Source organism: Sinocyclocheilus rhinocerous, unplaced genomic scaffold (assembly GCF_001515625.1).
Source record: "Sinocyclocheilus rhinocerous isolate Xijiao unplaced genomic scaffold, SAMN03320098_v1.1 scaffold395, whole genome shotgun sequence".
NCBI lineage: Eukaryota > Metazoa > Chordata > Actinopteri > Cypriniformes > Cyprinidae > Sinocyclocheilus > Sinocyclocheilus rhinocerous.
The window spans coordinates 1,178,386-1,190,457 of NW_015660890.1; the positions used below are offsets into that span (position 1 = coordinate 1,178,386).

General features: G+C 41.9%; 1 protein-coding gene across 1 annotated transcript in view; it reads left to right on the plus strand.

Annotated features, from left to right (window-relative positions):
- Positions 1 to 12,072, plus strand: part of LOC107725976 (serine/threonine-protein kinase WNK1-like) — a 77,840-nt gene that overhangs the window by 31,729 nt on the left and 34,039 nt on the right. Inside the window, 3 exon segments of the mRNA XM_016535413.1 lie at positions 3,451 to 3,623; positions 6,072 to 6,292; positions 7,785 to 7,942. Of these exon segments, the coding sequence (XP_016390899.1) occupies positions 3,451 to 3,623; positions 6,072 to 6,292; positions 7,785 to 7,942 (552 nt within the window).

The window sequence follows — 12,072 nt, forward strand, 5'->3', positions numbered from 1 at the left end:
GAAATGATCTGATCTGTGTGATGCGACTGTTGTTCGGCACGCTGCATTGAGCATTCGCGGTTTTTTTTTTTTATTGTAGTGTCTGTTCTTTGGTGCCGCGGTGGGCAAGTGACATAACCGGTGTTGCGGCTTAACACCGGTATCACCGTCAGCACCGTCTATCGCGGCAAGCCTAGTTTGGTTCACACAACCTCTGTTTGGACTCAAGCATCGCCTGTCCCGATGCACATGGTAACCATCCCAGAGTTCAGGAGCCTCTAGTTTTATCTATAACGGTTGAGGTTCACCGTTTACTGAAGCCAACTCTTATCTCTCAGAGCTTTGATCTACCATTTCCTCCATTCCCCACTGGCATCGCCTACGAGAATGCTATGCAACCCGCTAGCATGAGTCATGCCAATCCGTTTTATTTGCCTTTTTACAAATGCAAATCTCAGGGGTTATTCAGGTGCGCTGTTATTCAGAGACGGCTCTCACAGCTGCCTCTTTCTCAGCCTGCTCCACAGATTTGATCCACTGATTGAAATGACGTTCGGTTTGCTCTTACTACATATTTAGTCCAGCTCTGTGATGTGGTCGAAGCTGCTTTGATCCAGTTCCCGCCACATCCACGAGCGTCTTATTGCATCTTATTGTGCACCCACACAACTTCTGCAAAACGCTATCAGGTGAGAGTCTCCCATCTGCATTGATGCCGCTCAGTGGGCCGAACACTATCTGTCCCATTACTCTGTAGAAATAGCACTGCAGTAAAAAAGACTCCGCCTTTTGAGGAAAACAGAGCAGCTCTGTGTTAATTCCAATTCAGGAGTTGGCATCGTATCCATTATCATTAATGTATTAGCATTTGGCTTATTTTCTCAGAAAAGTGCAGGGGTGAGTTTTCTAGAAAGGCTCGCTGCTGTTTCTGGTTACTGCTGTATTTTTTGGCTTGTTTACAGACAGGAGGGCACCACAGCTGCGTTTATATCTCCATGCCAGGCCAGAGGTGTAGACCAAAAGATATTTTGTGTGCGACAGTCGAGTAAACAGCTGATTGTTCGCTGAACTGCACAAGCTCACGTGACTGGCTAAGCAGAACTAGAGATAAAAGCTGATCTGTTTGCCTGTGAGTTAGTTAATAGAAAAGAAGGGCACATATGCGGCCTCTTTTACACCCACACTCCCTAACTTCAAAAGTTTAAAAGTGTTGTTTTTGAACCAAATTAATGCTTATTTTCTCAAAGGCAGAATTTACTCAATAGATAGAGCCAGAAACGTTACTAATTATTCAAACTGCTCTTTAATAATTCAGTGTTTCACCTTTTAAAGCCCTATTTTCAGCTGCCAAGAATTCTGTTTCTGTCTGCTAACAAATATCTGTAAACACAGGTATCTTGGTTATTTTAAATCTCTCTCTCTCTCTCTCTCTATGCAGGAGTTGCCTGCACTTGCAAGGGTTTCCTTGTCTAATTTGTCTGTTTTATGTAGTTTAACCTACAGTGTGTTGTCTGTTAAAGCTGTGTTTACTCCTGTAACCAAACCCTCAATTATTTGCATCACATGATTGAGAAGAGCACAAGCACCTGTGTTTTTATTTTGAGAAGCGGGGTGCTAAAAGTGATGCTTGTGGTTTGCCAAGACAAGCTTGCATGAGGTGCCAAAGTTAAACGCATCACTTCCCTTACTCTATCTTGCGTGCTCGCCCACTCACTCACACTTGTTTATCCTTCCTGTGTCTTATCAGCAAGAGAGAGAGCCCAAAATCTCCATTTAAGTCGCAATCAATGAGGTCTTTTTTGCCCCAGACCTGAAGAGAGACTAGCAGAGCTGCAACCCCCAGCATGCTGCAGAAGACCTCTTTCTTTGTCCTGCATGATCAGCCATTGATTAGATTATCTACAGACGCAATGAGATGGGAAATAAGATGGCCTCTGTTTGCAGAGAGGAGACTCCGAGCACTGCCTTCCTTAAAGTTTGGCCTCAAAATGTGGTCCAGGGGCCCAAAAGCAATCTGTACGCAAGTACACGAATGCTTCCAAGCTGAATTTTGCACCGAAAGGGGTGCCAGAGCGGACATCAGCGTGAACTGTTGTCTTCTATAGTCACTTTTTTTCAGGTCAATTTTTGTTGGAGAAAGAGTGTGAAGAGAACCTTGCTGAGCAAGTCAGTTAAACTGTCAGCATGTTCATACCCAACTACCTAAATACCACCACAGTATGCAAGTGCGCACAACAGGAGTACATGTTTGCAATGCACTGGCCAATCGTTTGCATACAAGTATGTATTTTCAGCATTTTCTCGTTCTCCATCACGTTTTTTCTGCTCTCATTGCACTGAACCCTAGTCAATAGTGTTTACACTTTCATTCCCCCATCTAAGGCTGAATCCCTTTTGTTTCTCTCTCTCCCTCTACTGTCCTTTGGGATTAGTGGTACTTAATGGGTTGCAGATGCCTGCTGCTAGTACGGTTGTTAGTGCATTTGGGAAATGAATGACTCTGTCTGCATTAATGTGGAGAGAATGCCACCATCAGCATTCTAGAATGGCAGCACATCAATGACACCGAATACACTGGTTGCAGATAGCTGGAGAATCTATAGGTGTCCTCACTGAACTCTTACGTATAGCTTTTATAAGATGCACGTTGCAATTTTCCCACCAGGTATGCAGGACAAGTCTTTCGCAGAATGGAATTAGTGCTCATGTAATACATATGATTTAAGCGCTGGGGTTGTGTGAAAGTAGGCCACAGAAAAGTGGCCCTTTTTTCCACAAAGTGCCACTGGATTAATTCATCACTGGCGGTTGCTGGAGCAATCATAATAATGATTAATGATCAGGCTTGCGCACACTGTTTAAACTGCTGATAAGAGCTCAGCTTGACCGGAAAGGAACTTTGACGTCAACGCTTGGATACTCACATGCGCAGGGAGGTGCGTTCCATCCGAAAACCCTGACATTGTTGCGGTTGGGCAGGTCAGGCTACCCTGGATAGAATATCAGAGAGGTTTTCTGGGTAGGTTAGAGAGTCAAGGGAGATGATGTAGTGCCCGGTCACGTTGAACCAGTTGCACCAAGCTTTTGTAGTTTCTTTCTTATAGGTGTGTTTTGTGTGTGGTCCTTACAGGGATTAAGCACAGGATAAGAGGACCACTTTGTGTTTAAACTGGTTGAGTCTTGTCCCCTCCTGTGCTTTATGCGTTGTCTATAGAGGCTCTTTTGGAGGTCTGGCAGGAATCTGGGGTCGGGTTACGTTATTTAAGGTTGCATGGACCCCCTCTGGTTCCACGTGAGCTATAGTGGTTTAACATAAAGCCATGGCATTTGATTTAAAGCATATCTGTAATACTCTCCGCTCAGTGAGAAATGATTAACATACAATAAATGGCTGCTAAGTATGGTTTCCATCACATTTAAGTAAAACAAGTGGCTAAAAGGTTTATATGTCTTCTGTTCTTGTCCTTGCAGGATCGGAAGCTGTCAAGATCAGAGCGCCAGCGCTTTAAGGAAGAGGCTGGCATGTTGAAAGGCCTGCAGCACCCAAACATTGTGCGTTTTTACGACTCATGGGAGTTGCCCTCCAAAGGCCGCAAGTGTATTGTGCTGGTGACGGAGCTCATGACGTCGGGAACCCTAAAAACGTTAGTAAAAAGCATCTGGTCCGCTTTTATATTATATTGTCTGTCCAACATAATATTGCTTAATGAATGGTCAAATGCAAAATTCAGCAAAAGTGTGTCATTTGTTTTGTTAGGATTGTGGTGTTATGTAAATGATTGTTAACACTTACATAAAGTGTGTTACCCAGGTTTTTCATTCTGTCACATTTTTTTTTTCCACTTCACAGCATCCGCTGCAGTTAATATTGTATTGTGGTACAGCATTCAAATGCAACAACAGGATGGCATTTCAAACATGCTTTTCACCAGCCTCATGTCCATCGCCATTAGCGGGACCGTCCACAGAGGCTGTGATTATCTGTTACAAAACACAATCACAATAGAGCGATTGAGTTAGAACTGTTACCAGAGTGATCGCAGGGGAAGAGTGGCATGTCACCTTCATGTGAGACAGGCATTGTGGGTACTGAACAGATGCTGGAGCTGTAGTGATACGAACCACAAACTGGACCAGCAGCCCCCTCCTGTGGATGTATGGGCTCCGACACAAACAGAGTCATACACCCACTTAAATACTAGTACCTGACTATGATACCATTCTTGCTTTTCCCACCTTCCAAATCAGTTCATAGAAATGTGGCATAGAGACTTATTAGATCTTCTTGAAATAAAAAAAACAAAAAAAAAACTGGTGACTCATGCACATGAAGATGTCACCAAGAAAACCAGTAAATGATGCAGACATATTGAACTGGGTTGGCCCTTTAACATAAGAACAGATTAAATATTTTGATTGTAATAATTTGTTATGAGTTTCCAGGACACATAAAAAGGAGTCCCACAAAGATCCGTCATCCTCAGAGGCTCAGTCACGCACAATTAGTTATCAGTCACATAGCTCACAACAACAAGAATGCCACTATTACTGCCAGGAGGAGACATGGGGAGATGAGCGAAAAAGGAAAAATGAGAAACAATGTCAGGCTTGCTTTGTATTCATCATCCCTGGCATCCCGGCAATGTGTGGCGTTCTGCATGGCTGTTCCTCCACCGCAAAGATAAACAGTAATCAAGAGGTCAGGTAGAAACGGAGCGTCCTACAGACATGGCCATGCCTAAACTAATCTTTGTTCTCATTTTTGTCTGGGTCGCCGAAGACATAACTGCTCAAGGGGTGGGTTGTCCCTCACCCTGTTCCTGTATGCTCACATAAAAGACCTTTAAAGCTTTCTAGTCCAACATTTCGGATTGAAACATACTGTACATAAACACAGATTATTCAAACTACTGCTCTGTGACAGTAGTTGATCTGAAAGATAAATCTGACAATCAAAATTCATAAAATTTTCTTGAATGTTTCAGGCCTTTGACTGTTTATATGGTTGAGGACGGAATGTTTTAAAGTAATTTATTGTTTCGAGAAGTGCGGAGAGAGTTGTTGGTGTAGCTGGAAAACAGCCTGTTGGGGCCCTCTGGGAGCCGCTGGGTGTGTTGAGTGATGAGACCGTTTTGAATCAGGCTTTGTTGCTCTCTTCAGTATTGCCTCGGGACTTACCCTTGGCTCCGTTCCCACCTGTCAGTCAGCCGCCACACTCCATCAAAGCCGCCCTGTACCACCACCCACCTCCTGCCATTGGGCTAAGCACTACTTATTGCTCGCTTCAGTCTTACTAAGCAAACTACAGAGATAATCTGTTTACACAAAAACGCTCTTCTAATATCTCTTCTCGTGCTGCCTTGCAAAACCAGTTTCATCTGATCCAATGTTATTCAACCATTTTTCTTTTACTATGAGAAGAGGAAAAGGAAGAGGAAAGGATTCGATTTCTGAATCACAATTACAGTTATCCATAAACCGATGTTTCTTCAGACAGTTATCTGATTCTTCTCAAGACAAACAGGTTGGAGCGGAAACGGTGTGTCAGATTAAAATAAAGTCACAACGCTTAACAAATGAGTCAATTGTGCTACTATATATGTTCTGTTTAGCTTGTGAGCTTGTGCCCGTCTTCGCCTAGGGCATTATGGGATAAAGGGTACCCAGCTCCCCCTGTATTGGTGCCTGAACTGAGTAGATTGTTGTAATGAGGATTACAAGGCCAAATCCTGGCTGTGGCTTGGCTCCAAGATTTGATTAGGCCAAGCTAATCTAACAAAAGTGCTGTACTGCCTTCTTCACACGCTGTTGTCCTCTCTATCTGGGACTCATAGATGAGAATGCAGCTGTCCATATGGATGCTTCAAAGACCCAGACCCATCATCGTGTAATCATTTAATTCTCCCTGATCCTCCCTGAATGAGTTTTCTCATTGTTTTTCATTTCATTGGTTGAAATAGTCTTTTCAAGACATGATCACCAAACCTGGAGACAGGTATCATCTTCTGTTGATACATCTGCTGTTTGTTTTTACTCTGTCAAGGTCTAGTGAAGAAGAACATAGGGATAATTCTCAACTCTTTGTTCCTCAGGTATCTGAAGCGCTTCAAGGTGATGAAGATAAAGGTGTTGCGGAGCTGGTGCCGGCAAATCCTGAAGGGCCTGCACTTCCTCCACACCAGGGCTCCTCCCATCATTCACCGGGACCTTAAGTGCGACAACATCTTCATCACCGGTCCCACCGGCTCCGTTAAGATTGGTGATCTAGGCTTGGCCACCCTCAAGCGCTCGTCATTCGCTAAGAGTGTCATAGGTATGACCCAGTACTAGAACTTTCTTGCTTTCCCCACCTCACCATGGTGTATACAATCCAAAATATGTATCATGTCACTGCTTGTCTTTTCAATGATACGGTGAAATTGGGAAGGTGGGGCATTTGCTGTCAGTTACGCTCAGATATGTAAGGCATGCTGTAGCTCCGAGCTACACTGTTCACTTTAGACCACAGTTTTCCAGGCAGCCAAGGGTACAAGAGGAGAACGTCTTATAAACTGGGGGAACACCTTTAGATCCTGCTGTTTCCCACCTGAAACTAATTGGCCTGTAAATGCAACAGGTGAAAACACTCTTAAGTTTCCATAAACTTTGGGGTATTTTGGGTAATATATGCCTTAAGAATACCAGCAAAGCCGCATGGTGGATAACGCTTTGTTAGTAAGTGTGCTATGGGAATTTTTTGCATCATTATTAACAGAATAAACACTTTGGTTTGGAACCTGTGGTCTATAATTATTAAAATCCTAGAAATTCTCTTGCTGCCAGTAATGTCTAACATCTTTTTCCAAAGGTTTTCCTGATTGCCTCATCATTTTTTCCCCCTCTTCCTTTTCAGATGGTTTAGATATTATGACAAATTTCTTTCTGGATCCCTTCTCTCTCTCCTCTAAAATTTACTTGTTTCCGTTTTTGTTTTTTTCCTGGTTTTTGAGAATTTTTTTCTTTAAACTATAGGGCTATAATCTCAGCTGGTCTCACTCCACTGTATGGGTTATTTAATGTCCTGCAGTTCATACAGTAAGTATTCTAAAAAATGGCGAGTAAGTGGTAAGTCAACAAAGCAACCTAATCCAAAACGGAAATATTTCAATATGAATCTATATGTTAGCTCGTTTTCCTGTGCGAGGCCTTTTAACACATGCTAGTGCACGAGAGTCTTCGCTCACTAGCTATGGGCTTGCTCTGTGCTTTAACCTGCTTAACCTTCTCTCCTTACAGGCTAGTAGAAAGGTGAGTCGGTCATGTGTTTTCCATAACTGTGTTGTTGACATAGATCAAGTTCCATAGCTAGTCGCCCACCGCTGTCCGGTACATCATTTAACATGTTGGCGGCACGGCCGTGTTGTAAAGATAAACACGGTTTCGAAAGCCCATAAATCAGCTCTAAAAGTAACCTGCACCAACGCATGTGCGTCTGGCTTAAATCAACTTCCTGTTTGCGAGATGATGCTTGGCTGCTTTGTGCACTAGTCTAAAGTACTGCAATAGAAAATCTAAAGGCCTTGCAGAGAAAAACTGGATTCTTTCACTGCTAACTAACTGAGGCCGGTTTTCCCCCTTCCTCTTTTTTTATTTTTATTTTTCCTTTTCTCCATATCTTTTGCTCCCCCTCTTTCTCTCCTCTCAGGGCCGTACGGAGCAACAGTGCAGTTGTCCTCCACCTCCTCTCTCCCTTCCTCTCCCCGGCCCTGCTGGGGTGAGTAGAGATCTCAGGCACTGAGAGTTCTGAATGGTTCTTTTGATTTAAGGTACCCCTGAGTTCATGGCGCCTGAGATGTACGAGGAAAAATACGACGAGTCGGTGGATGTGTACGCCTTCGGAATGTGCATGCTGGAGATGGCTACCTCTGAGTACCCGTACTCCGAGTGTCAGAACCCTGCTCAAATCTATCGCCGAGTCACCAGCGTGAGTACCCTCGCACACCTCTGCTCACTCTCTGTGCCTCATTCACTTTGGGCGCCTCGTTCTCTCTCCTTCTGCTATAATCTTCGCCAGCTCTGTCATTACACCCCCACATTTTTCAGGATTCTGCTTATGAAATAATTCAATAAAAGAAGCTTGTTCTGTTATGCGCTCGCTGGAACCTGCCCACAGCTGGAGGCGTCACACTATACATGAGATTATGTAAGCAACTTACAACTGTGTCATTCAAATGAATGGTTTTGTGTGACGAGGAGTAGGTGGTATGACCAAAATCTTACTTTTATGTAATATTAACAGTATATATATATCACAATATACATTAATGTTCAAAAATTTTCTCACCAAGGCTGCATTTATTTGATCAAAAATAAAATAAAAACAGTAATGTTGTGAAATATGATTGCAATTTAAAAAATAAAAAAAAGTTTTTTTATTTTTAATATATTTTAACATTTAATTTATTTCTGTGATGGCAAAGCTGAATTTTCCGCATCATTACTCCAGTCTTCAGTGTCACATGATCCTTCAGAAATCATTCTAATATGCTGATTTGCTGCTCAAGAAAAATTTCTTCTTATTATTGTTGAAATGGAATTTAATTGAATTAAATATAATTATTTGAATCAGATCTCCTTTTTAACATGATAAATGTTTACTGTCAGTTTTGATTAATTTAATGCATCCTTGCTGAATACAAGTATTAATTTCTTAAAAAAATATATTTTAATATTTATATGGTAATACCTATTTTTGGATAAGCCAGTGAATTTATTCTTTTAGAAACAAAAGGTACGTAATCTGAATTTATTATTATTATTTTTTCTATTTACTTTTTTTTGTTTTGTTTTGTTTTTTGATGGAAATGAAGAAGATTATTTACAATGAACATCTGAAAAAGTCTGGCATCAGTGCAAAATAAAATTTATAAACAAGAGCTAACATTATAAAACACTGTTGTGACTAAATTCTGACTGGATGAGCCACTTTCAAAGCTATTGAAAAGAAGAAAAAAAACTCCTTAAGATTCCTCATTTTGACCAGTTTACTGGTCGTCATACAGCCCAGCTTTATCCCAGACCCACCCAGTAAGAAGTAATTGTCCAAAATTAAAACAGTTGGCTATCTGGATGTGTAAGGTTCTTTTTTTCCTGCCAGTCGCAATAAAAATTTAGCTTTGATTAAATCCGCTTTACAGCCATCACTGATATCAGCTTGTGGTGCGTCATGTGTTGACTTTCCATGAAGTCAGTCTCTGGCTCAAACAATTGCTCTCTCTGGCTTTAATGTAGTTTCGTGTTTGACTGACTTGGTCTCGTTTGAACTCAAAATATTCCTGCAGTCATATTTTTTTTTCAGTTTCTCTTGGATTTATTTATTTCAGATCTCTTTTAAGCCATTGTGATGTAATCGTCATTGAAGGTGCTTAAAAGTGTCCATCTATTTATGAACATACAATGTTGTCGTCAGAACAATGGAGGTGAACGTCCCTGAGAGTACAGCTATATATGAATCCAAGACCATTGTTAGAAGGCTGGAAAAGGCCAGTCCTGTTGCTGCAGTTTATAAATTGAATCAGCCTTTCCCTTCATTGATGTCCTTTAATATCATTGGCAGAGAAGAGGAGGGGGAGTATAAGGCAGTCATGAGCATTTTTATTCTCGTTCAGGTCAATAGGGCGATCATATGATGCTGGAGGTTGAAAATATGATCAGCAGAGGCAGAAAACAACTGACTGAGGACTGTGATAAGCCAGTGAGGGGCTCACCAGTAGGGAGCAGTACTGATTCTCCATACTGAATCCTCTCCATTTGACTGAATGTTTTTGTAACTCTGGTCATTGAAAAAGTGATTGTAGAAGGTTCTAGAGTGATTTTGTTGAGTCAACATTGTGGTACAGAAAAGTGTGTCTGTTTCTTTTCATCCTCACTCTTGAGTCAGGTATAGAGGTGTTACCCTTTCCACCTGTTAGCTTTGGAAAGTGCAGAGCACATCCTAGATTTCACCAGTTCTATCTGCCTGTCTGGAAAACTGGCGTCCACCCTGCCTGAAGACCTTTTAATCTCATGAAATCCAATCACACAGGCACAACAGTTCACTGACAGAAGCAATTTAAGCTTTACGCAATCAGAAAGCATTTTAAGCTCAGTGGACCCGAGGTTACCCTCACAGACAGATGTGGGACTTGTCCCATCTAGGCCTAGAGTAAATGATTTCATTACGATGAAACGGTTTAGATCAGAATCAGAATGAGCTTTATTGCCAGGTATGTTTACACATACGAGGAATTTGTTTTCGTGACAGAAGCTTCCACAGTGTAACAGAATGACAGTGACAGAACAAAAAACACAGATAATAAAAAATAGAACAAGTAAATAAGGAATAAAAATATAGTCGCGGTCCGCTCTGAACAGCTGAAAGCCCGGGAGACTCAATGCTCTGTCCGGAATGGCGTCTTTCAGCCAGGTTTCTGTGAAACACAGAGCAGCAGAGTTTGAAAAATCCTTATTTGTCCGGGAGAGCAGAAGGAGTTCGTCCGTTTTGTTGGGTAGAGAGCGGAGGTTCGCCAGATGGATGCTAGGCAACGGCGTCCTGAATCCACGCTGCCTTAGCTTCATGAGCGTGCCGGCTCGCTTCCCCTGTCTGCGCGTCCTGAAGCGCTTGATCAGCGCCGCAGCTCCCCCGACAACAATGTCCAGCAAAACATCAGAATAATCAAAAACCAGTGAAATATCGGGTGGTGTTACTTCCGAATGTCCAGCAATTCGTCTCTGGTGAAACTGATTGCAGGGATATAACTAAAGACAGGACAAACTAACAAAAACATAAAAACAACTGCGGAGCACGCCACGGAGGCAGCCATCAGCGTCGGCGCCATCTTGACCAGATTTGTTCTTTCTTTCGAAACATCTGCAAACGCTGCTTGTAATCTCGAAGCAGTGACCATGGAGTGGTTTCATTCCAAGTGTTCATGGAATTAGAGCCACACAGGTTTGACTGCAATGCAGATCTTCCCTTTTATTTTTATAGTGATTAAAGCAAAGACTTTAGAAGTGGAGCTGAAATGAATGGCACTGCAGCTGGACAGAGTGTTGCCATTTATTCACTGGAAAATTGGTTTGTTGACAACAATGGCATCAGATTTGTGGTGTAAAGTCCATGTGAGTATTGTCTGTAGATGTACTCTTGCCAAGTATTACACTTCAGAATTTAACTTAACATTCACAATTTATGCTTACCAGATGATAAAAGAGTCCAAAATAAGCCCTTGATCGCATTTCGTACCAGAATGTTCACCTGAATGTCATAGAAACTTGATGTGAGCATGAAAAAAATGGTGAAAGTCTAGTTTGGATATAATGTCCCAGTCATTTGGCTATATCTTCCAACCCTTGAAAGTAATTTCAAGATGTGGCATGACTGGCATCGAAGGAGTTCAACCAGAAAATAGTATTCTTCAGTATGCTTATGCATCGTAACATTTTGTCGCTTGGGGAGTTGTAGAGAGTAGAAGTTGAAGATTGCTTTTGTTCCTTTTCTACATCCACCCCCAGCTGTTCCAGGAGCCCTCCTCTCTCTCTGCTTTGTTAAATACAAAATGATTGCTTCTAATTTACCGCCTTTGTTAACCGGTAGGAGAGCTGGGGAACAGAATGTATCTGGCTTTAGGGGACCCATTCACAGCGTACATAACAAGCTTTTTAAATCACCTTGTTATCGGAATACTTCAACGTTCTGCCTTAATTCTGTTAGATACTCCGTCATCCTTAACTTTGTTTGGCACTGGAATTTGAGGGGGGTTATAGACTTATATAAGGAGGTAATGCTGAGACAGGGGGAGTAATAGTTCAGGCAGACCACTCTGTAAAGCAACACAGTGTTCCTGGATTTCACTTGTAAGTTTCTTGCACTCTTTTTGTCTTGGGTGGTTTTGACAGCTCTAGCTCTATGTAGGCTTTGTTAATGTTAAATGATTTTAAAAGGGTCATTTCACAATTTTAAAAATAGACAAAGCAGGAAAAGTAGCAGAAGATTTTTGTTGAGTAAGATTGATTTGTAATATGTTGGTTTTATATCATTGTGGAATTTGTTGTTTTCCCGTGCTAAATCTGATG